This window comes from Oncorhynchus gorbuscha, linkage group LG25 (genome assembly GCF_021184085.1).
Source record: "Oncorhynchus gorbuscha isolate QuinsamMale2020 ecotype Even-year linkage group LG25, OgorEven_v1.0, whole genome shotgun sequence".
Lineage (NCBI taxonomy): Eukaryota > Metazoa > Chordata > Actinopteri > Salmoniformes > Salmonidae > Oncorhynchus > Oncorhynchus gorbuscha.
This window is the reverse complement of record NC_060197.1, coordinates 20,412,046-20,438,000: the sequence shown is the minus strand read 5'-3', so window position 1 is coordinate 20,438,000 and position 25,955 is coordinate 20,412,046. Positions and strand designations below refer to the sequence as shown.

Sequence of the window (25,955 nt, the reverse complement as noted above, 5' to 3'; positions counted from 1 at the left end):
GTGTGTGTGTGGTGTGCATCAAACTCATACTGAAATAGCATGTTTTTTGATGCTCTCTCTCTCTCTCTCTCTCTCTGTCACTCTCTCTCTCTCTCTCTCTCTCTCTCTCTCTCTCTCTCTCTCTCTGTCTCTCTCTCTCAGGTACACCAAGTTAAAGTTGCAGGTGAATCAGGATGGAAAGATTTCAGTGAAGAAGTGAGACGCAAACATACACACTTCTGCCATTCCTGGCGTAGTTCTCAGACATGACTTTCCACTTCTCCTTTCTACCTCTTTTCTCAGTTTCACTTTCTCCCTCTGTTGTTCTCTACCTACTCTCTCTCTTTCTCTCCTTCTCGCTCGCTATCCCTCTCAACTAATTTGAATGAAACTGAAATCCAGCCATGTAACATTTTGTTTCCAAACTAAATGCTAAGTGCTTAGGTGAACTTAATCATTACATCCAATTTAGTAAGATGGATTCTAACAATAACACATGCTCTCGCCCTCCATCTCTCTCCATTTCAATTCAGTTTAAATGCTTTATTGGCGTGACATTTTTTTTTTTGTGTTGCCAAATCAGCAATGCTGAACAATTCTCTCGCTCTCTCTCCCCTCCCCTCCTCATCTTCCTCCCTCTGTCTCCCTGCCTCACTCTGTCTCCCTCTCTCTCTCCCTCCCTACCCCTCTCCCTCTTTCCCTTCCTCCCTCTTTCTCGCTCAGTATTCTTAAGATGTTTTCTGATAAGAAGCGAGTGGAGACAGCGCTGGAGCAGTGTGGTTTGGTCACCAACAGGGTAATCTATCAATCACTCAATCAATTAATTAACTATCAATCTGTAATCAATCACCTCTGTCATAGTTATCAGTAAAATTATTATTGATCCACAATCCTTCATTTATTAATGTGGTTGGAATAGTGTGGTCTGATCAGGGTAATCAATATCTTGATCTATAACCAATAACCTCATCTCTAACCTGTCTGGCACAGTTATCAGTTATCAAATTCATCCATAATCCTCCATTTTTTGTCTATCAGTAAATACGGTGTAGGGTGAAGTTGCCCCTAGAGCTGATCAGCATATGTGAACTGCTGAAAGCATTGCAAAGTCAGGTTCAAAGGTCAAAGTTCAAACCCATTTCCTCCGTAATATTGTGGTGTCCCTTAAGGCGTCCGCATGCTTCCCATCTGAAATAGTTCAGAACAGTTTGTGCATATACTGTATTATTACAACATTTTGTGATGTTTTGGGTTTTATTGGCTATTCGTGCACACAAATTCAAGTCTTTGCACCTTCGTCGGTCATTGGTTGGTAGGGATTCTTCAATGAAGTGTTTGTTGTCATTCAACGATAGATGACTCGTTTTCATGCACATTTTCTCACTTGATAAATACTGCACCAAACATCGTAGTTGGGTGTAAAATTGCATGTAGGAGGCTTTAGTCGAAGACCATTTCTCCCTATGAATACACACACACACACACACACACACACACACACACACACACACACACACACACACACACACACACACACACACACACACACACACACACACACACACACACACACACACACACACACACACACACACACACACACACACTTGGCAACATACTTTGCTGCCCTGGGAACTGTTGTATGTAGTTGGTCATACCAGGCCTGTGTGTGTTATTATTGTCCCATTCTGCCCCCTGCTGATTCAATAACAGAAGGGCTGGTAAACTGACTGTCAAGGCGTTTACACATCTATTAAACTAAAGCCAACCCAACCATCTACGGACAGTTGTTGAGAGAATCTTGATGATGTGTAGCCGTAGCTGGACATAGTGGTTCATAGTTCCAACAGTTGGTGTTGCGGGGAAAACTACCCAACAGATCAATAGTTATCAAAAAGAAAGGAGGACCAAGGCACTCTTCACATAATTAATTCAAAATGCCTTTATTAGTATGGCATGTTTAATCGAAGGCAATGCAGCGTTTCGGCTACATGGCCTTCGTCAGGGAGTACGGAAAAAAAAGAATACAATGTCCTCTCTTGAACAGCTTTTCCAATTAGCCCTAATTGGAAGAGGGAGTTGTGACAAAATTGATTAGACACACCTAGTAAACAATACTATACACATTAAAAGGTGAAATACTGTAGCTAGGTTATCATAAAAATACAACTCCAAGCTAGAAGTATCAGAACACTTAGAAAGGTAGTTCTAACCATGGCAATCCTGCCTCCCTACAAGCTCGGGGTATTGATCATATTCCGGCCTCTATTAGAAAAGGGGACCGTCTTAAACAGCTAAACCAAAGGGAAAGTTTTTGGATTTACAAACTACAGGCCACTAAATACCCTGGTTTAAATGAAGATATAGATTTCTCACCCTTCCTGTAGGGTTGTGATAGGTCCATTTGCTGTCATCTAGTGGACATTTTGCTCAATTGCCCTCAGCTATGTTTAGACTGTTGTTGTTCATGTTTTGCTGTGTTCTAGTGTACTATGGAATATATTGATTTCTTATTCTTGACACTTCTCCCAGTCATTTTTAAGATTAGAACTACCTTTCTAAGTGTTCTGATACTTCTAGCTTGGAGTTGTATTTTTATGATAACCTAGCTCCTTTCTTTTTGATGACCAATTTACCCCTTTTACCAAAGAGCACCTTCTATCTACCAAAATGTACTATTGTGTACCTTAGTTGCTCTTTCCCTTCCTCCTAGATCAATTGTTAGTTTGATAGATGTGTAGAAGCCTTTCAACTGACACTTTTTTTAACCTTTATTTAACTAGGCAAGTCAGTTAAGAACAAATTCTTATTTTCAATGATGGCCTAGGAACAGTGGGTTAACTGCCTCTTTCTCCCTGCCTCCCTCTCTCCACCTCCCTTCATCCCTCGCAACCTCTGTAGGTGGAGGGCATTAAGCCAGATGATTTTACATGGGAAATGTTCCAGAGCTTTCTACACAGTCTCTGTCTACGACCAGAGATAGAGCGCATCTTTGTCGAGCTGTGAGTCACTCACACACGAATGCATGAACATGCGCACATATACACACACACAAAAACAAACAAGCTCACACATACATAAAAATAACATGTTATGATGCCAGATTCAAATCTCAACACTATTTTCTCTCGAACCCCCCACCCCCACCCAGTGGTTCTCGGGGAAAGCCGTTCCTCTCATTGGATCAGCTGACAGACTTCATAAACCGTCGTCAGAGAGACTCTCGTCTCAACGAGGTCCTCTATCCTCCTCTGAAGAGAGAGCAGATCAGACAACTGATGGAGAAATACGAGAGCAACGCTAGCCAGCTGGAGAGAGGTAATGGGGGCAGAGAGAGACTGTGTTTGTGGTTGTTGTGTGTGTATATGTGTTTGCACAGACACCTGTATGTGTTTATTTTTGATCACTCACTTCTCTTCCCACTTTCACTCTCTCCTTCCCTTTCTCTCTCTCCCTCTCTCCAGACCAGATCAGTCTGATGGGGTTCAGTAAATATCTTGGAGGAGAGGAGAATACCATCGTCCCACCAGAGAGACTAGACATCATAGATGATATGAACCAGCCCTTGTCCCACTACTTTATCAACTCTTCACACAACACATACCTCACAGGTAGGTACACACACAAACACACACCCGGACACACACACAAATGCACACAGACAAGCCTCACAGCTACACACACAGGTAGCTTACCGGTTAAGTAACTGAAAGGTCGCCGGTTTGAATCCCTGAGCCGGCAAGATGGAAAAATAAACCGTTCTGCCCTTGAGCAAGGCAGTCAATCCACAAGAACAACTGCTCCCCAGGCGCCAATGACATGGACGTCGATTCAGATAGCCCCCCGCACCTCTCTGATTCAGAGGGGTTAAATGTTGAAGACACATTTCAGTTGAACGCATTCAGTTGTGCAACTGACTAGGTATCCTCTCACCCACCCACACACGCATACACACCATGGATACACATGCCACACACACACACACAATGATACACTTGCTGCTCGCACACTCATCTCACTCATTCTTACCTCAACCCACCCCCCCTCCCTCCCACCACACAGTTGGTCAGTTGACAGGTCTGTCATCGGTGGAGATGTATCGCCAGGTGTTGCTGACCGGCTGTCGCTGTATAGAGCTGGACTGTTGGAAAGGACGGCCCCAGGATGAAGAACCTTACATTACGCACGGCTTTACCATGACCACTGAGATACCCTTCAAGGTGTGTGTGTGTGTGTGGTGGGGGGGGTTCAGTATGTGTGTTTACTTCTTCACTGAACAAAAATATAAACGCAACACGTGAAGTGCGTTTATAAGCTGTAAAGTGTTTGTAAAGTTTTTCGTAAGCTGAAATTAAAGATCCCTGAAATTTTCCATATGCACAAAAAAGGTTATTTCTCTCAAATGTTGTGCACACATTTGTTTACATCCCTCTTAGTGAGCATTTCTCCTTTGCCAAGATAATCCACCAATCTGGCAGGTATGGCATATCAAGAATCTGATTTAACAGCATGATCATTACACAAATGCATCTTCTGCTGGGGACAATAAAAGGCCACTGTAAAATGTTCAGTTTTTGTCACACAACACAATGCCACAGATGTCTCAAGTTTTGAAGAAGCTTGCAATTGACATGCTGACTGCAGGAATGTCCAACGGAGCTGTTGCCAGAGAATTGGATGTTAATTTCTCTACCATAAGCTGCCTCCAGAGAATTTGGCAGTACGTCCAACCGGCCTCACAACTGCAGACCACGTGTATGGTGTTGTGGGGACAAGTGGTTTGCTGATGTCAATGTTGCGAACAGAGTGCCAGATGATGGCGGTGGGGTTATGGTATAGGCAGGCATAAGCTACAGACAACGTACACGATTGCATTTTATCAATGAATATTTTAATGCACAGAGATACCGTGGCGAGATTCTGCCGCCATCACCTCATGTTTCAGGATGATATGGCACGGCCCCACATTGCAAGGATTTGTACACAAGTCCTGGAAGCTGAAAATGTCTCAGTTCTTCCATGGCCTGGAAACTCAACAGACATGTCACCTATTGAGCATGTTTGGGATCCTCTGGACCGACCTGTACGACAGTGTGTTTCAGTTCCCTCCGGGTTTGGCCGGGGTAGGCCGTCATTGTAAATAAGAATTTGTTCTTAACTGACTTGCCTAGTTAAATAAAGGTTACATATCCAGCAACTTCACACAGCCATTGAAGAGGAGTGGGACAGCATTCCACAGGCCACAATCATCAGCCTGATCAACTCTATGCGAAGGAAATGTGTAGCGCATCATGAAGCAAATGGTCACACGCCCCTACCTTTTTTTTAAAAGGTATCTGTGACCAACAGATGCATAAATGTGTTCCCAGTCATGTGAAATCCATAGATTAGGGCCTAATTTATTTATTTCAAGTGACTGGTTTCCTTATATGAACTGTAATTCAGTAAACTATTTGAATGTGTTTTATATTTCTGTTCAGTATGCATCACACAAGGCTTCACCATGTCCACGGAGATACCCTTTAAGGTTCTTAACCACACATATTATTGGATGTGTCTGAAATGGAATTCTATTTTTGACCTCTCTCTCTCACACTCTCTCTGTCTCTTCTCTGTCTCTCTCCTATAGGAGGTGATTGAAGCAATAGCAGAAAGTGCGTTTAAGACCTCTCCCTATCCCGTAATCCTCTCCTTTGAAAACCATGTTGACTCGTGAGTGATCATTCTGGGTAGTGATAAGGAGAATGGCTCATTGAAAGAAAAACTAAAAATCTAAAAGGTATCTCTCTCTTATTCCATTATTTTTTTTATCTTTCTCTTTCTCTCATCCCCCCCGTACCATCCCTCTCTCAGGGCGAAGCAGCAGGCCAAGATGGCGGAATATTGTAGGACTATTTTTGGCGACGCCCTCCTCATCGACCCTCTAGAGAAATATCCGGTAGGCCTGGCTAAGGGTTAGAGGTCAAGGGTTAGGGGTTAGATGTCAGGGTTGGGGTGATTCTTAAGGGCGGGACACACCATAGACCTTGTGCCGTAGAGCACCTGCTGGGTGGAATGAAACAGAAAATCACAGCAGATGTTCTGTGGTCAGAGGTGATAGGACTGCCACCTGCTGCACATGACCAACATTCATTATGGTGTAAATAAAAGTGTACCCAAATGCACTTCAGCCCAGCTTAAACACAAAAGGGGAATCAGGTGCTCGACTGAGGTACTTGGAAATAAAAATAAAATAAAAATACAAACATTCCTTACCCCAGAATACTTCAAAGAATAAAGAAAAAGGAAGAAAAAATAGCACTCTGCACTCATGGAACTGCTACGTTTATTCAACTTTTTTGTCAAATATTATATATTATTTTTGTGGGTAATTTGCAGTCAAATAATTATTTGGAATTATTCTTAAGAAAAAAAAAAAGAAAAACATTTTTTATTTGGAATTATGTTCTGGGCCCCACGACCAGCCACTCAAGATAAAATTGGCCCGCGGCTGAATCTAGTTGATGATTCCTGCTTTAGGAGCTGGTTCTAGATAAGCCGTTAAACTTTTTTAGTAATGTATTATATTATCTCTCCATTCCTATAGCTGATCCCTGTTCAGCCCTTACCCTCGCCCCAGGAGCTGCTGGGTAAGATTCTGATAAAGAACAAGAAGAAGCACCACCACAGAGCGTCCAGCGGGGTCAACATGAGGAGGAGGACAGGAGAAATAGACGCTCTGGAGCAGGCTTCACCTGTTAACGGTATATACAATATAGTATTCAGACCCCTTGACTTTTTCAAAATTTTGTTACTTTACAGCCTTATTCTAAAATGTATTACATAATTTTTCTTTCTCATCAATCTACACAAAATACCCCATAATGAGGCAAAAACAGGGTTTTAGACATATTTGCAAATGTATAGAAAAAAAATAATGGAAATACCACATTTACACAAGTATTCAGACCCTTTACATTGTTGAAGCACGTTCGACAGCGATTAGAGCCTCAAGTCTTCTTGGGTATGAAGCTACACGTTTGGCACACCTGTATTTGGGGAGTTTCTCCCATTTTTCTCTGCAGATCCACTCAAGGTCTTTCAGGTTGGATGGGGAGCGTTGCTGCACAGCTATTATCAGGTATCTCCAGAGATGTTCGACCGGGTTCAAGTCCGACTGGGTCACTCTGGCTGGGCCACTCAAGGACATTCAGAGACTTGTCCAGAAGCCACTCTTGCGTTATCTTGGCTGTGTGCTTAGGGTTGTTGTCCCGTTGAAAGGGGAAACTTCACCCCAGTCTGAGGTCCTGAGCGCTCTGAAGCAGGTTTTCATCAAGGATTTCTCTGTACTTTGCTCTGTTCATCTTTCCCTCGATCCTGACTAGTCTCCCAGTCCCTGCCACTGACAAACATCCCCACAGCATGATGCTGCCACCACCATGCTTACCCGTAGGGATGGTGCCAGGTTTCCTCCAGAAGTGACGCTTGGCAATCAGTCCAAAGAGTTAAATCTTGTTTCTCATGTTCTGAGAGTCTTTAGGTGCGTTTTGGTAGACTCCAAGCGGGCTGTCATGTGCCTTTTACTGAGAAGTGGCTTCCGTCTGGCCACTCTACCATAAAGACCTGATTGGTGGTGTGCTGCAGAGAAGGTTGTCCTTCTGGAAAGTTCTCCCATCTTCACAGAGGAACTCAGGAGCTCTGTCAGAGTGACCATCAGGTTCTTGATCACCTCCCTTACCAAGGCCCTTCTCCCCCGATTGCTCAGTTTGGCCAGGCGGCCAGCTCTAGGACTAGTCTTGGTGGTCCCAAACTTCTGCCATTTAAGAATGATGGAGGCCACTGTGTTCTTGTGGACCTTCAATACTGCAGAAATGTTTTGGTACCCTTCCCCAGATCTGTGCCTCGACACAATCCAGTCTATGAGCTTTACAGACATGTCCTTTGGCCTCATGGCTTGGTTTATGCTCTGACATGCACTGTCAACCTTATATAGACAGGTGTGTGCCTTTCCAAATCATGTCCAATCAATTGAATTTACCACAGGTGGACTACAATCAAGTTGTAGAAACATGCACCTGAGCTCAATTTTGAGTCTCAAAGCAAAGGCTCTGAATAAATAAGGTATTAATGTTGTTGTTTTTTCTCACACAATACCCACACACATTCACATACACATAACACAAATGCATACACACACACACACACACACACACACACACACACACACACACACACACACACACACACACACACACACACACACACACACACACACACACACACACACACACACACACACACACACACACACACACACTACATTGTAGAATAATAGTGATGACATCAAAACTATGGAATAACACATATGGAATCATGTAGTAACCAAAAAAGTGTTCAACAAATCAAAATATATTTTAGATTTTAGAGTCCTCAAAGTAGCCACCCATTGCCTTGATGACAGCTTTGGACACTCTTGGCATTCTCTCAACCAGCTTCACCTGGAATGCTTTTCCAACATATGTTGAGCACTTGTTGGCTGCTTTTCCTTCCCTCATCCCAATCCTTCTCAATTGGCTGGCGCAATTATTAGAAAATGGAAGAAGTTCAAGATGACGGTTAATCACCCTCGGTCTGGGGATCCATGCAAGATCTCACCACGTGGGGCATCAAGGATCATGAGGAAGGTGAGGGATCAGCCCAGAACTACACGGCAGGACCTGGTCAATGACCTGAAGAGAGCTGGGACCACAGTCTCAAAGAAAACCATTAGTAACACACTACGCCGTCATGGATTAAAATCCTGCAGCGCACGCAAGGTCCCCCTGCTCAAGCCAGCGCATGTCCAGGCCCATCTGAAGTTTGCCATGAGCATCTGGATGATGAGCATCTGGATGATCCAGAGGAGGAATGGGAGAATGTGTCATGTGGTCTGATGAGACAAAAATAGAGCTTTTTGGTCTAAACTCCACTCGCCGTGTTTGGAGGAAGAAGAAGGATGAGTACAACCCCAAGAACACCATCCAACTGTGAAGCATGGAGGTGGAAACATCATTCTTTGGGGATGCTTTTCTGCAAAGGGGACAGGACGACTGCACCATATTGAGGGGAGGATGGATGGGGCCATGTATCGCGAGATCTTGGCCAACACCATACTTCCCTCAGTAAGAGCATTGAAGATGGGTTGTGGCAACGACCCGAAACACACAGTCAGGGCAACTAAGGAGTGGCTCTGTAAGGAGCATAGTGGTTAGAGCGTTGGACTAGTAACCGGAAGGTTGCAAGTTCAAATCCCCGAGCTGACAAGGTACAAATCTGTCGTTCTGCCCCTGAACAGGCAGTTAACCCACTGTTCCTAGGCCGTCATTGAAAATAAGAATTTGTTCTTAACTGACATAAATAAAGGTTTAAAAAAAGAAGGAAAAAAAGCATCTCAAGGTCCTGGAGTGGCCTAGACAGTCTCCAGACCTGAACCCAATAGAAAATCATTGGAGGGAGGTGAAAGTCTGTCTTGCCCAGCGGCAGCCCCGAAACCTGAAGGATCTGGAAAAGGTCTGTATGGAGGAGTCGTCCAAAATCCCTGCTGCAGTGTGTGCAAACCTGGTCAAGAACTACAGGAAATGTATGATCTCTGTAATTGCAAACAAAGTTTCTGTACCAAATATTAAGGTCTGCTTTTCTACCAAATACTTACAGTGGAGCAAAAAAGTATTTAGTCAGCCACCAATTGTGCAAGTTCTCCCACTTACAAAGATGAGAGAGGCCTGTAATTTTCATCATAGGTACACTTCAACTATGACAGACAAAATAAGACAAAAAAATCCTGCGGACGACTTTATCAACCACTGAAAAAAAAGGTTGAAGACATCCACTACTTATTCACTCAGCCTATTGAGTCCACTAGTGTCACTCACACAGAACTACCTTTCTCCCCACTCTCTCCAGATGAAATCCTGTGACTAGTGAGGTATGGCCGCCCGACAACCTGCCCGCTCGGCCCCATCCCTGCCTGCCTCCTCCAGACCATCTCTGGAGACCTTCTCCCATTCCTCACCTCCTTCATCAACTCAGTGGTCAGGGATGAGTCTGACTTCAAAATGGCCCGAGTCGCTCCCCTCCAAGAAACCGACACTCATCTGACGTCAAAAACTATAGACCTATATCCCTTCTCTGATTAACTTTTTCATTATCTCTCTCAGAATGATCTTCTTGACCCTAACCAGAGACTGCTCATCTCTGTGTCATGAAGGCTCTCCGCACTGCCAAAGCTGACTCTCTCTCCTCTGTTCTTATCTTCCTAGATCTATCCGCTCCCTTCGACACCGTGAACCATCAGATCCTCTCCTCCATCCTCTTAGGGCTGTTCGTGTCAGGCTCTGCACACTCTTGGATTGCATCCCACCTGGCAGGCCGCTCCTACCAGGTGACGTGGAGAGGATCTGTGTCTGCACCACGTACTCTCTCTACTGGTGTCCCCCAGGGCTTAGTTCTAGGCCCTCTCCTCTTCTCTCTATACACCAAGTCACTCAGCTCCGTCATATCCTCACATGGTCTCTCCTATCATTGCTATGCGGATGCCACTCAACTAATTTTCTCCTTCCCCGCTTCTAACACCCAGGTGGTGACATGGATCTCTGCGTGCCTGGCAGATATCTCAACTTGGATGTCGGCCCACCACCTCAAGCTCAACCTCGACAAGCGTTGCTCTTTCTCCCAGGAAAGGCCAGTTTACAACTTCACAGTGTCGCTCTCCTGGAGTGCAAAGAACCTCGGCATGTCCCTGGACACCACCCTGTCATTCTCTGTAAACATCAAAGCAGTGACTTGCTCCTGCAGGTTCATACTCTACAACATCCGTAAAGTACGACTCTACCTCACACAGGAAGCGGTGCGAGTCCTAATCCAGGCACTTGTCCTCTCCCATCTAGAGTACTGCAACTCGCTGTTGGCTGGACACCCCGCTTGTGTGATCAAACCCCTGTAACCTATTCAGAACGCTGCAGCCCCACCTGGTTTTCAACCTTCCCAAGTTCCCCGTCCCTCTGCACACTCCACTGGCTTCCAGTCGAAACTCACATCTACAAATGGTGCTTACCTACGGAACAGCAGAGGAACTGCCCCTCCCTACCTTCAGGCTATACTCAAAACCTACACCACAACCCGAGCAGTCCGTTCTGCCACCTCAGTTCTCTCGGCCCTCCCATCGCTACGGGAGGGCAGCGCTCCCGCTCAGCCCAGTCCAAGCTCTTCCCTGTCCTGGAACCAGCTTCCCCCTGAAGCTAGGACAGAGTCCCTGTCCTTTTTCTGAAAACAGTATCTTAAATAATCCGCCTCACCGCACTTGTACTTGACCCCCCCCCCTCCTTTCTAGCTCAGACTAAAATGATAGCTACTTTATTGAGGAAAAAATGTACTTTCTATCCCTGTGATATGTGGTTGTCCCACAAAGCTATCTTAAGATGAATGCACTAAGTGTGTGTGTGTGTGTGTGTGTGTGTGTGTGTGTGTGTGTGTGTGTGTGTGTGTGTGTGTGTGTGTGTGTGTGTGTGTGTGTGTGTGTGTGTGTGTGTGTGTGTGTGTGTGTGTGTGTGTGTGTGTGTGTGTGTGTGTGTGTGTGTGTGTGTGTGTATATAGACTTCCCATTCAGTGACAGCGAGGGGGGGCAGCTGCTGTCCAATGGGGAAGAGAAGCTGGCAGAGTGTCTGGTCAAGGACGGAGATCCTCGGAAGTCAATTGGTCAGTTCACATCTTGAATGAAGAACATGCTGGGGAGGGAGGGATGGAGAGAGGAAGGGGAGAGATGGATGGATTGATGAATGGGTGGCTGGATAGATGGAGGATATTGGTAACAGTTGTTTGTGCATGTTTTCTAGGAGGGGAGGGAGAGAGTGATGAGGAGGAGGAAGATGAACCTGTGGCTGAACTGAAGAAACCAAACTCTGATGAGGTGAAACCTCTATTTATTGATTGACCTTCATTGATCCCCGAAGTCTTCTATCGATATGGGTCAGCCCAGTGATAAAATGAACACATAACAATTCTCTCTCTGTCTCAGGGTACTGCCAGTAGTGAGGTAAATGCGACAGAGGAGATGTCTACTCTTGTCAACTACATAGAACCTGTCAAGTTCAAGAGCTTTGAGGTTGCAAACAGTGAGTGTGTGCATCTGATGATAGCAAGCAAGGTGTGTATGTGTGTGTCAATGATGTTCATCATTGGTGTGCGTGTGTATGTGTGAGTGAGCGGATAGGTGTCATTTACGCCTAATCACTCCTCTCATGTAGTGCATAAGGCTAGCTAAATTACTAATTCATAGTTCATTATTAGCCAAGAGACACACACTGACATATTGATTGATTTGAACTGATTTGTATATATTCTCTCTCTCTCACAGAGAGGAATAAGTATTTTGAGATGTCATCATTTGTGGAGACCAAGGGTATGGACACACTGAAGAGTGCACCCATCGAGTTTGTTGAGTACAATAAGAAGCAGCTGAGTCGTATCTATCCTAAAGGGACGAGAGTTGATAGTTCAAACTACATGCCCCAACTCTTCTGGAACGTAGGCTGTCAGATGGTGGCGCTAAACTTCCAGACACTCGGTATGTCGATCTTTCTTCCTTACACCTGAACTCTTCTTATCTTCTCATACCTTTCTTTATTATTTTCTCATCTCGCTCTCATCCCTCTCTCTTTCCCTCTGTTATGTCTTCTGTCCCCCTGCTTCACTTATTTCCATGACTGACAATCTCCCTCTCTCCCCCTCTCTCTCAGACCTGCCCATGCAGTTGAACATGGGTGTGTTTGAGTATAATGGACACAGTGGTTACCTGCTCAAACCAGAATTCATGAGAAGGACAGACAAACACTTTGACCCCTTCACTGAAAACATAGTGGACGGCATCGTAGCCAACACCGTCAAGATCAGGGTAAGTGGGTATGTGTGTCTCGGTGGGGGTGGGGCGGTGGGGTTACGTGTGTGTATGTACGTATATGTCTGTAACTATCTCCTTCTCTCCATCTCTCCGTCTCTAGGTGATCTCGGGCCAGTTCCTGACCGATAAGAAAGTGGGTGTGTATGTGGAAGTGGACATATTTGGACTTCCTGCTGACACAAAGAGGAAGTACCGTACCAGAACTTCCAATGGTAACAGCCTGGACCCACTCTGGGACGATGAGACTTTTGTCTTCAACAAGGTAACGTTATTACAGGCTGAAGAGACACACACACCATATCGATACACACACTCACACAGTGTGAAAAACATTAGGAACACCTGCTCTTTCCATGACACAGACTGAGCAGGTGAATCCAACCTACATGTACTGTATATATTACCTCAGTCAGTCACTCCAACTACCTCATACCCCAGTACACTGACTCGGTACCAGTACTCCTTGTAAATAGGCCTCGTTATTTTATTGTGATACTATTTTCTTTTTAACTTTTTGTTCATTTTCTTACTTTTGAACAGTATTGTTGGGAAAGGGCTCGTAAGTAAGCATTTCACGGTAAAGTCTACACCTGTTTTTGGCGCATGTGAAAAATAACATTTGATTTAAATTGAGATATGGATTGGGTATGTGTGCCATTCAGAGGGTGAATGGGTAAGACAAAAGTTTAAGTTGCTTTGAACGGGGTATGGTAGTAGGTGCCAGGCACACCGGCTTGAGTGTGTCAAGAACTGCAACGCCGCTGGGTTTTTCACGCTCAAGTTTCCCGTGTGTATCAAGAATGGTCCACCACCCTAAGGACATCCAGCTAAGTTGACACAACTGTGGGAAGCATTGGATTCAACATTGGCCAGCATCTCTGTGGAATGCTTTCGACACCTTGTAGAGTCCATGCCCTGACGAATTGAGGCTTGTTCTGAGGGCAAAAGGGGATGCAACTCAATATTAGGAAGGTGTTCCTAATGTTTCATACACTCAATGTATAACAATATACACACATAACGATGCAAACATACACAAGGTAACAGCATTCTGTGTGTAGGTGGTCCTGCCCACTCTGGCCTCTCTGAGGATAGCTGTGTTTGAGGAGAACGGGAAGTTCCTCGGACATCGGATCTGCCCTGTGTCAACCATCCGACCGGGTCAGTACTGTGTTTGTCTGCCTTCGCTGCGTGCGAGCGGATTTTTTTGATCTTGTATTGTACAGTCTGTTCCTTCAATGCTGTCATCTTGTGTGTGTGTGTAGGTTACCACTACATCAGTCTGAAGAACGAGATGAACCAGCCTCTGTTGCTTCCCTCTCTATTGGTCTACACCGAGGCTCAAGACTACATTCCTAATGAACACCAGGGTAAGAAACTACACTATCCATAACCTCCTAGGACTACACTACCCTTAACCCCTAGGACTATATTACCCATAACCCCCAATGACTACACTGCACATGACCCCTTAGGACTATATTACCCATAACCTCTAGGACTACAGAACTGAGTTATCTGAAATTCCGACCAAGAAAACCTGTTCATTTCCACTTCGTTATATTCCATGTCGTAATAACAAATCAGAAACTGGGGTATCATCCGTCTATCCTGAGTTTACAGACATGCTGAACTCTGACGTTGCCTACTAAGAAAATTACTTTGATGACAGCATTTTCTGCAGTTAAATTCCAAGAGCAACAAACATGACTAAGTGTGTGTATGTATACTAGGTCTAGGCACATTTCTCACTTTTGTGTTGTGTTGTGTGTTTATGTTAGAGTATGCTGAGGCCTTGACCAACCCCATCAAACATGTGAGTCTTTTGGACCAGAGAGAGAGACAGCTAGCTGCTCTGATGGAGGACAATGGCGAGGTGAGGAGACCACACATACACACACACACACGCATGTTATGTTCTTCTATCCTCATGGTGACCTAAAATGATTTTACCTAACCCCTAACCGTAAACCTTACCATAACCCTAAACCTAACTCCTAAATCTATCCACCAACCCCTTACCCTAATTTTAAGTCTAACCTTAATTGTAACCCTAACCCTAAAACCCCTTACCACAAGGACAATTTTCCTTGTGTTACTATCCTTGTAGGGACTTTGGGGGATTTTACATCCTCACAAGGATAGAAGAACCCACCTACACACAAACACATCACATGATATACTGAGGCGTGGTGAAAACCAATAGGGTTTTATCTGCATCGAATTCTTGAAAATAGAACCAAAGTTTAATTTCCTTGCGGAGCCATGCTGCTTACGCCCAGGGTTCATTGAAATGAGTAGGATGCCTCGCAATCTGCTAAAGTTAGACATCCAATGTAGCAGGCCTTTAAGACTGATGTCAAAATTGTGAATTAAAGATTTACACAAGTCACAAGTTAAGAATCATCAACCTTCTCTCCACTGTGTGTAGCGTGTATTGGAGCAGCCGAAGGAGGGAGAGAGGGATCGGAAGGGCGACGCATCCCTGGGGAAGATCCCCTCCCCCCTCCAACCCGTCCCCGCCCCCATTGATGACATCAGCGACCTCATCAGCTCACCTGGACCAGGTAGACCACACTGTAACACACACCTATCATTGTTTGGTGTATTATAGAGGATGCTGGTGAGTGGAGCTATTGGAGGATGGAAAGGTATCAAACACATGACTTGCATAAGCGGAGGACACCGATCCATTTATTCCATTCCAGACATTATACTAAGCCCATCCTCCGATATCTCCACCCACCAGCCACCCTTGGTGTGTTTTGTATTGTATTATATATCAGGCCTTATGGAGTTATGGGGATTGGTGATGTGTGTGAGTATTGTGAGTGTTGTATTGTTAGTATTGTATATATCTTTTTAACTAGGCAAGTCAGTTAAGAATAAATTATTCTTTACAATTACGGCCTACCCCAGCCAAACCCTAACCCGAACGACGCTGGGCCAATTGTGGGCCGCCCTATGGGACTCCCAATCACGGCCGGTTGTCATACAGCCCAAGATTGAACCAGGTTCTGTAGTGACGCCTCTAGCACTGAGATGCAGTGACTTAGACGGCTGGGCCACTCTGGAGCACGTATTTGTTCTTAGTTATCGTGTGTAGGCTTAACCAGATGCTCTATTCAAGAACCTGGGAGAGCTATTGGTCGCGTTCCAGGCTGACTACATTGCAGATGCAGATCTCAGCATGTCTGCAATGTAGTCAGCCTGGAGCACAACCATTATGTGAGTATCATTGCTGAGTTCTGAAGTGAAAACATCACATCTACATTTCAACCTGTCCTGTCCTGTTCCTGTCTCCATGTGTCAGGCCAGAAAGAGGATCTTATTGCTACAGTCCTGGCAAGTAAGTCATCTCCTATCCACCCATCCACATTACATTACACCACAGAACTCATTATCACCCTCATGTGGTGGGAGGCCAAACCAGTTAGATAATTTCTCCCTTTCTCTCTCGCTCTCTCAGATCTCCAGGCTCAATCTACAGAAGAGTTGAAACAGCAGAAGTCGTATCTGAAGCTGTTGAAGAAACAATGTAAAGAACTCAAGGAGCTCCGCAAGAAACACCTCAAGAAGGTTAGACACACACACACAGCTTGGCCGTCTTTCTGCAAAATTTGAAATACTAACTTGTAAAGATGTTGTCAATAAACCACAGTGATATTTTTTATAGACAGCTTAAATCCATTACGAATACTGCTGTTTGTGTTTGCATCAGCACACCGTCTATTTGACATGTGTTGTGTGTGTGTCTGTGCACGGTTGTGCGTGTATACGTGCGTGTGTGTATTAAAAGGTGTGGGCCTTGAGTAAAGAGCAGAGGAGTCGCTGTAACCAGCTCCGCTCTGACACACAGAGACGACGCAGTCAGATGGAGAAACATCTCAAAAGCAGCATGAAGAAAAAGTAAGAGAGCGAGGGAGGGATGGATGGGGGGGTGATGAAGAGTTGGTAGGGGGTGATGAAAAGGAGAAAGACATTCCAAATCAACCACTTGCCCCTTACAAGGGAAAGGGGGGAGACACATTGGGGAATATTTGTGTGTTTTAATGTGTTTGTATGTATATAATAATATATTTGTAGAAAAATATATATATTTGTTTGTTTATGTGTGTGTGTCAGTGAGCCAGCAGAGCCGGTGCAGAGGCAGTTGACAGCATTGGAGATGGAGTTACAGAAACAGACCGTGCAGCTGAGAGAGTGGCAAATGCAAGAGCTCCTAAAACTACGGCAACAACAACACACACTGGAGAGAGAGAAGAAACACACACACCTACGAGAGGTATGCACGCACGCACGCACCCAAGCACATACGCATGCGCACACGAACACATGCACACACACACACCTACGAGAGGTACACGCACACACAAACCTATGAGAAGTACACGCACACACATACAGATTCTCACCCCTCCTGCTGTGTGTTCCAGGCATTTCAGAAAATAAAGGAGACATCCCAGGAATGTCAGACGGCTCAGCTCAAAAAACTTAAGGAGATCTGTGAGAGGTAAGATACTGTTTCATGCTTTCTAACGACAGTTTTACAACATTCCACAGGCCACAATCAACAGCCTGATCAAAACTATGCGAAGGTGATGCATGAGGCAAATGGTGGTCACACCAGATAATGATTGGTTTTCTGATCCATGCCCCTACCTTTTTTTAGGTTATCTGTGACCAACAGATGCATATCTGCATTCCCAGTCACGTGAAATCCATACTTTAGGGCCTAATGAATTTATTTCAATTGACTGATTTCCTTATATGAACTGTAACTCAGTAAAATCTTTGAAATTGTTGCATGTTGCATTTATATTTTTGTTCAGTGTAGATGGATTTATATAAAAACACCTTTATAAGTAGAGTTAAGTTCTTATGTGAGCGGCAGTGTTGGGGGTAAAGTGTAACAAAAGTAACACGTTACGTAATCAGCTTACTTTTATGAGTAGCGGACTAAAGTAACACATTACTTTTTCAAATTGGGTAATATTTTTACAGTTATTTTCAGAACCATATCTCTACTGGGTGCGTGTTTCCATGATCGAGCGGAGAAAGTCTGTTTGGAGAAATGTCATTAAAGATGCTGTCCATAGAGATGTAGAGGGCTCTGATCTTTGACATTGATCACTTCTGTGATATGAAAGCCCATAGAGGGCTTTCTTGTCTAGCTGCAAGTGTGCCCTATATACTTACATCTCTATGGGTCCATCATATATGTGCGGTCTATAACCAGAACTTGCGAGCTGAGAGAAAGATTTTGAACAAAAAGATCTGTACAGATGTTTGGCTTGCAGTATATGTGGCTAATTAAGCAGCCCATATGATAGTGAAGTAATTGTAGACTAGCACGGGGAAGAACGCCACTGATGAAAACCAGAGTTAGTAAGTAGCCTATATTTAGTAGAGCGCGCGGCTTGAGATTTTTTTTCATGACAATAAGTCAAAGTAATTTAACTAGTAACACAAGTCATTCCTTTTCACACAAAGTACTTTTGTAAAGTAACGCTTTACTTTTGTTCTTTGTATTGATTTAAATGCAATGTATTACTTTTTCAAGTAACTAATCCCAGCACTGGTAAGAAGTAAGATCATGTTTTATGATCATTTATAATAATAATTGATTGGATTCATATAGCGCTTTCCCAGATGTTCAAAGCGCTGTAAATACTAAGGGGAACTCACTTTGTCCACCACCAACGTAAAGCTCATCACTTAGGTGGTGCACTGCAACCATTTGTGCCAGAACGCTCACCACGCATCAGCTATTATAGCAACTGTATTACTCCGAATGCAGATGGATTCATATCAAAACACCATTACCAGAAAGCTAAGTTACAAGTTATTGTTTATTTGTTTTTGTTATTGTTTACAGAGAGAAGAAGGAGCTTCAAAAGATTCTAGACAGGAAGAGACAGCACAGCATTATCGAGGCCAAGAGCAGAGACAGAGACAAGGCTGAGTCGTATGTCACTCTGTGTGTGTGCGTGCGTGCATGTGCGTGTTAGTGTTGCACGCTATACCGAAACTTCTGAACTTTTTCGATACTAGAACATGAAAAATGTCTCGGTAGAATAATTGTTTTTACTTTTGGTGCTTCTGTCAAATGTGTCTCACGTCATATACGGATTGAGAGGATTGAATCTGTCTAGTCACCCCTTAGCACTCACATCTATAGCCATGAATTATTTGAAAGGCTGGTCATGGCTCACATCCACACCATCATCTCAGAAACACTGGCCCCACTCCAATTCGCATTCCGCTCCCACAGATCCAGAGATGACGCAATCTCTATTGCAGTCCACACTGGACTAAAGGAACATGTAATAATCCTGTTCATTGATTACAGTTCAGCGTTCAACACCATAGTCCCGTCCAAGCTCATCACCAGCCTCAGGACCCTGGTACTGAACACCTCCCTCTGCAACTGGATCCTGGACTTCCTAATGGGCCGGCCCCAGGAGGTGAGGGTAGACAACAACACAGCTGCCACGCTGACCATCAACACTGGGCTTAGTCCACTCCTGTACTCCCTGTTCACCCATGACTGCATGGCCACGCAGGACTCCAACACCATCATCAAGTCTGCTAAAGACACAAAGGTGGTAGGACTGATCAACGACGATGATAAGGCAGTCTAAAGGGAGGAGGTCAGAGACATCGCAGTGTGGTGCCAGGACAACAATCTATCCCTCAATGTCAGCAAGACAAAGGAGCTGATTGTGGACTACAGGACACGGAAGGGCGAGCACGCCATCCACATCGATGGGGCTGTAGTGGAGCGGGTCGAGAGCTTCAAGTTCCTCGGTGAGCACATCACTCACTAAGGACTTAACATGGTCCACACACACCCGCACAGTTGGGAAGGGGGCACGACAGCACCTCTTCCTCCTTACTAGTCTGAAAAGATTTGGCATGGGACTCTCAGATCCTCAAAAAGTTATACAGCTGCAACATTGAGAGCATCTTGACTGGCTGCATCACTGCTTGGTACGGCAGCTGCAAGGTGCTGCAGAGGGTGGTGAGAATGGCCCGGTACATCACTGGGGCCGAGCTCCCTGCCATCCAGGACCTCTATACAAGGCAGTGTCAGAAGAAGGGCCAAAAAATTGTCAGACTCCAGCCACCCAAGCCATAGACTGTTCTCTCTACTCAAAATGTCAAAAGGTACCAGTGAATCAAGTGTGGAACCAACAGGACCCTGAACAGCTTCTATCCCCAAGCCATAAGACTGCTAAACAAAATTGCTAAATAGCTCATTTAATGTATACCCAGACTACCTACATTGACCATTTTCTGCACTAACTTTCCTGCACTGAGTCTATGCACACACGTTGGACTCACACATACGCACATACATCACACATACGCTGGACACACACACACCCACACTACATATTCCCCCCCACACACATAACATGCGCACACATGCAAACTGACGCCACACACACACACACATACATACTGACACCACATACGCTGCTGCTACTCTCTATTATCTATCCTGTTGCTTAGTCACTTGATCCCTACCTATATATACATAGCTACCCCTGCACATCGACTCGGTACTGGTACGCCCTGTATATAGCCATGTTATTTTTCCTCGAAGCATGTGACTATAATACAATTTGATTTGAATCATTTGTCTGAATCTTCTCAAAGGGGAAGAAGTAAGCTGGCCAGGTTACCTGACAGCGCAAGACACTTTTGAGAAGCAAGCGAAAGGAAAGAGAAATGGGCTTTTCTAACATAAACATCATGGGAATACTTTGCTTACAGATCAGTTAATGACGGCCATCCTTCCGAAACAACTAAGCAAAAGGTGTTACAAAGCGGTGCAGTGCAAGGGAGGTATAGTTCCGAAACAACATAAAAAACTATTTTACAAATGATATTTGCATTGTAACATTCTGCTAGCAACTTAACTTGATTTTTTTTGGGGGGGGGGACAATGACATGAACATATATTCAGCATGACATTCATGTGAGCATTATAATATGATTACAACCCAAAAGTAATGTGAAATGCACTCATAACTTAGCTATGAAAGCAGTATATTTAGACTAATGTTACTTCGAGTTTGTCTGGGCTTGCTAGCAGTAGTCACCCTGGGAGTTGCAATGCACTCTGGGAATTGTAGTATGCTATGTAGACTATTGCAATACAGAAACTTCAGAAATGAAATGATTTCTATAGTGTGTAGACTATTGCAATATGGAAGCTTCAGAAATGAGCTTCAAAGTGTTTTTTTATGTCGTTTGGAACTCAACTATTGATTTAATATATAAAATGATTTAGGTACAATGAATAATGAATCATAGGTCTAATGAATGTAATGTGACCTGATATTATGGCCATAGATGAGCAAATTAACCCAAATATGTATCAAATTACATTTTAAAACAGTTAATGTAATGTAATTGTAAATTTATCTCAGCTATGGTTTTTCATTAGGAAAATGTAATAAATTCTCATGGTATTTAATATGGTGGTATATTTTGGAAAGAAATTGAATATAGAATAAAATATATTATATTGGTTATTTTACCAGTTATCAACATATTGTTCAATGTAAAAACAATACACTACATGACCAAAAGTATGTGGACACCTGCTCATTGAACATCTCATTCCAAAACCATGGGCATTAATACGGAGTTGATCCCCCCTTTGCTGCTATGACAGCCTCCACTCTACTGGGAAGGTTCTCCACAAGATGTTGGAACATTGCTGCGGGGACTTGCTTCCATTCAGCCACAAGAGTGAGGTTGGGTACTGATGTTGGGAGATTAGGCCTGGCTCGCAGTTGACATTCCAATTCATCCCAAAGGTGTTCGATGGGGTTGAGGTCAGTTCTTCCACACCGATCTCAACAAACCATTTCTGTATGGACCTCGCTGTGTGCACGGGGGCATTGTCATGCTGAAACAGGAAAGGGCCTTACCCAAATTTTTGCCACAAAGTTGGAAGCACAGAATCGTCTAAAATGCCGTTGTATGCCGTAGCGTTAAGATTTCCCTTCACTGGAACGAAGGGGCCTAGCCCGAACCATGAAAAACAACCCCAGACCATTATTCATCCTCCACCAAACTTTACATTTGGCAATATGCATTGGGGCAGGTGTGGGGCAGTGAGGCTGCTCGGTCATAGAAACCCATTTCATGAAGCTCCCGATGAACAGCTATTGTGCTGATGTTGCTTCCAGAGGCTGATTGGAACTTGGTAGTGAGTGTTACAACTGAGAACAGATGATGTTTACGCGCTATGTGCTTCAGCACTCGGTGCTCCCGTTCTGTTAGCTTCGTGGCTGAGCCTCTATGGAGATTGCATGGCTGTGTGCTCGGATTGTTACCCACCTGTCAATAACGGGTGTGGCTAAAATCCACTCATTTGAAGGGGTGTCCACATACTTTTCTATAACAGTGCACTCGGAAAGTATTCAGACCCCTTGACTCTTTCCTCATTTTGTTACGTTACAACCTTATTCTAAAATGGATTAAATTGTTTTTTTTCACCCTCATCAATCTACACTCAATACCCCATAATGACAAAGCAAAAACACGTTTTTATAAATGTTTGCAAATGTATTACAAATAAAAACCAGAAATATCACATTTACAGTATTCAGACCCTTTACAGCCTTGAGTCTTCTTGGGTATGACACTACAAGCTTGGCACACCTGTATTTGTTTTTTTTCTCCCATTCTTCTATGCTGATCCTCTCAAGCTCAGGTTGGATAGGGAGCGTCGCTGCACAGCTATTTTCAGGTCTCGCCAGAGATGTTCAATCGGGTTCAAGTCCGGGCTCTGGCTGGGTCACTCAAGGACATTGAGAGACTTCTCCCGAAGCCACTCCTGCATTGTCTTGGCTGTGTGCTTAGTGTCATTGTCCTGTTGGAAGGTGAATCTTCAGCCCCAGTCTGAGGTCCTGAGCGCTCTGGAGCAGGTTTTTATTAAGGATCTCACTGTCCTCTGCTCCGTTCATCTTTCCCTTGATCCTGACTAGTCTCCCAGTCCCTGCCGCTGAATAACATCTTGACAGCATGCTAAGCTATAAGAAGTTTGTTGATCAAATCAAATGTATTTATATAGCCCTTCGTACATCAGCTGATATCTCAAAGTGTTGTACAGAAACCCAGCCTAAAACCCCAAACAGCAAGCAATGCAGGTGTAGAAGCACGGTGGCTAGGACAAACTCCCTAGAAAGGCCAAAACCTAGGAAGAAACCTAGAGAGGAACCAGGCTATGTGGGGTGGCCAGTCCTCTTCTGGCTGTGCCGGGTGGAGATTATAACAGAACATGGCCAAGATGTTCAAATGTTCATAAATGACCAGCATGGTCGAATAATAATAAGGCAGAACAGTTGAAACTGGAGCAGCAGCACGGTCAGGTGGACTGGGGACAGCAAGGAGTCATCATGTCAGGTAGTCCTGGGGCATGGTCCTAGGGCTCAGGTCCTCCGAGAGAGAGAAAGAAAGAGCGAATTAGAGAGAGCATATGTGGGGTGGCCAGTCCTCTTCTGGCTGTGCCGGGTGGAGATTATAACAGAACATGGCCAAGATTTTCAAATGTTCATAAATGACCAGTATGGTCGAATAATAATAAGGCAGAACAGTTGAAACTGGAGCAACAGCACCGAATAATAATAAGGCAGAACAGTTTAAACTGGAGCAGCAGCACGGCCAGGTGGACTGGGGACAGCAAGGAGTCATCATGTCAGGTAATCCTGGGCCATGGTCCTAGGTCTCAGGTCCTCCGAGAGAGAGAAAGAAAGAGAGAAGGAGAGAATTAGAGAACGCACACTTAGATTCACACAGGACACCGAATAGGACAGGAGAAGTACTCCAGATATAACAAACTGACCCTAGCCCCCCGACACATGAACTACTGCAGCATAAATACTGGAGGCTGAGACAGGAGGGGTCAGGAGACACTGTGGCCCCATCCGAGGACACCCCCAGACAGGGCCAAACGGGAAGGATATAACCCCACCCACTTTGCCAAAGCACAGCCCCCACACCACTAGAGGGATATCTTCAACCACCAACTTACCATCCTGAGACAAGACTGAGTGTATAGCCCACTAAGATCTCCGCCATGGCACAACCCAAGGGGGGCGCCAACCCAGACAGGATGACCACATCAGTGAATCAACCCACTCAGGTGACGCACCCCTTCAAGGGACGGCATGAGAGAGCCCCAGTAAGCCAGTGACTCAGCCCCTGTAATAGGGTTAGAGGCAGAGAATCCCAGTGGAAAGAGGGGAACCGGCCAGGCAGAGACAGCAAGGGCGGTTCGTTGCTCCAGAGCCTTTCCGTTCACCTTCCCACTCCTGGGCCAGACTGCACTCAATCATATTTACTGAAGAGATGAGTCTTCAGTAAAGACTTAAAGGTTGAGACCGAGTTTGCATCTCTGACATGGGTAGGCAGGCAGACCGTTCCATAAAAATGGAGCTCTATTGGAGAAAGCCCTGCCTCCAGCTGTTTGCTTAGAAATTCTAGGGACAATTAGGAGGCCTGCGTCTTGTGACCGTAGCGTACGTGTAGGTATGTACGGCAGGACCAAATCAGAGAGATAGGTAGGAGCAAGCCCATGTAATGCTTTGTAGGTCAGCAGTAAAACCTTGATCAGCCCTTGCTTTGACAGGAAGCCAGTGTAGAGTTTGCAGCCATCCACTTCCTTATGTCTGAAACACATGCTTCTAGCAAGGGCAATTTTGGGGCTTCACCATGTTTTATTGAAATGTACAGCTGTGTGTCATCCGCATAGCAGTGAAAGTTAACATTGTGTTTTCGAATAATATCCCCAAGAGGTAAAATATATAGTGAAAACAATAGTGGTCCTAAAACGGAACCTTGAGGAACACTGAAATTTACAGTTGATTTGTCAGAGGACAAACCATTCACAGAGACAAACTGATATGTTTCCGACAGATAAGATCTAAACCAGGCCAGAACTTGTCCGTGTAGACCAATTTGGGTTTCCAATCTCTCCAAAAGAATGTGGTGATCGATGGTATCAAAAGCAGCACTAAGGTCTAGGAGCACGAGGACAGATGCAGAGCCTCGGTCCGATGCCATTAAAATGTCATTTACCACCTTCACAAGTGCCGTCTCAGTGCTATGATGGGGTCTAAAACCAGACTGAAGCATTTCGTATACATTGTTTGTCTTCAGGAAGGCAGTGAGTTACTGCGCAACAGCCTTTTCTAAAAATGTTGAGAGGAATGGAAGATTCGATATAGGCCGATATTTTTTTATATTTTCTGGGTCAAGGTTTGGCTTTTTCAAGAGAGGCTTTATTACTGCCACTTTTAGTGAGTTTGGTACACATCCGGTGGATAGAGAGCCGTTTATTATGTTCAACATAGGAGGGCCAAGCACAGGAAGCAGCTCTTTCAGTAGTTTAGTTGGAATAGGGTCCAGTATGCAGCTTGAAGGTTTAGAGGCCATGATTATTTTCATCATTGTGTAAAGAGATATAGTACTAAAACACTTGAGCGTCTCTCTTGATCCTAGGTCCTGGCAGAGTTGTGTAGACTCAGGACAACTAAGCTTTGAAGGAATACGCAGATTTAAAGAGGAGTCCGTAATTTGCTTTCTAATAATCATAATCTTTTCCTCAAAGATGTTCATGAATTTATCACTGCTAAAGTGAAAGTCATCCTCTCTTGGGGAATGCTGCCTCTGGCGTCCTTGGGTAGACAGAGGGAATCTGGAAGGACATCAAGGAATCTTTGTGTTGTCTGTGAATTTATTGCACGACTTTTGATGTTCCTTGGTTGGGGTCTGAGCAGATTATTTGTTGCAATTGCAAACGTAATAAAATGGTGGTCCGATAGTCCATGATTATGAGGAAAAACATTAAGATCCACAACATTTATTCCATGGGACAAAACTAGGTCCAGCGTATGACTGTGACAGTGAGTGGGTCCAAAGACATGTTGGACAAAACCCACTGAGTCGATGATGGCTCCGAAAGCCTTTTGGAGTCGGTCTGTGGACTTTTCCATGTGAATATTAAAGTCACCAAAGATTAGAATATTATCTGCTATGA

At 44.5% G+C, this 25,955-nt stretch overlaps 1 protein-coding gene across 4 annotated transcripts in view; it reads left to right on the top strand.

Moving 5' to 3' along the window:
* The window catches only part of LOC124013828 (1-phosphatidylinositol 4,5-bisphosphate phosphodiesterase beta-3-like), a 105,243-nt gene that overhangs the window by 66,721 nt on the left and 12,567 nt on the right, over positions 1 to 25,955 (top strand). For 2 of the 4 annotated variants that reach the window (XM_046328389.1, XM_046328391.1), the window contains exons 6-30: positions 142 to 195; positions 703 to 775; positions 2,881 to 2,981; positions 3,131 to 3,297; positions 3,444 to 3,590; positions 4,042 to 4,199; positions 5,609 to 5,691; positions 5,833 to 5,917; positions 6,566 to 6,722; positions 11,590 to 11,691; positions 11,829 to 11,902; positions 12,011 to 12,107; positions 12,350 to 12,559; positions 12,732 to 12,886; positions 12,993 to 13,154; positions 13,954 to 14,053; positions 14,158 to 14,262; positions 14,674 to 14,768; positions 15,324 to 15,459; positions 16,206 to 16,241; positions 16,362 to 16,471; positions 16,692 to 16,801; positions 17,018 to 17,177; positions 17,329 to 17,405; positions 18,771 to 18,860. In XM_046328389.1, coding sequence (XP_046184345.1) covers positions 142 to 195; positions 703 to 775; positions 2,881 to 2,981; positions 3,131 to 3,297; positions 3,444 to 3,590; positions 4,042 to 4,199; positions 5,609 to 5,691; positions 5,833 to 5,917; positions 6,566 to 6,722; positions 11,590 to 11,691; positions 11,829 to 11,902; positions 12,011 to 12,107; positions 12,350 to 12,559; positions 12,732 to 12,886; positions 12,993 to 13,154; positions 13,954 to 14,053; positions 14,158 to 14,262; positions 14,674 to 14,768; positions 15,324 to 15,459; positions 16,206 to 16,241; positions 16,362 to 16,471; positions 16,692 to 16,801; positions 17,018 to 17,177; positions 17,329 to 17,405; positions 18,771 to 18,860 — 2,844 coding nt within the window. Of the gene's footprint in view, positions 1 to 141; positions 196 to 702; positions 776 to 2,880; positions 2,982 to 3,130; positions 3,298 to 3,443; positions 3,591 to 4,041; positions 4,200 to 5,608; positions 5,692 to 5,832; positions 5,918 to 6,565; positions 6,723 to 11,589; positions 11,692 to 11,828; positions 11,903 to 12,010; positions 12,108 to 12,349; positions 12,560 to 12,731; positions 12,887 to 12,992; positions 13,155 to 13,953; positions 14,054 to 14,157; positions 14,263 to 14,673; positions 14,769 to 15,323; positions 15,460 to 16,205; positions 16,242 to 16,361; positions 16,472 to 16,691; positions 16,802 to 17,017; positions 17,178 to 17,328; positions 17,406 to 18,770; positions 18,861 to 19,244; positions 21,595 to 25,955 lie in introns of those variants that run through there. The other 2 variants (XR_006834934.1, XM_046328390.1) reach the window with 2 other exon arrangements.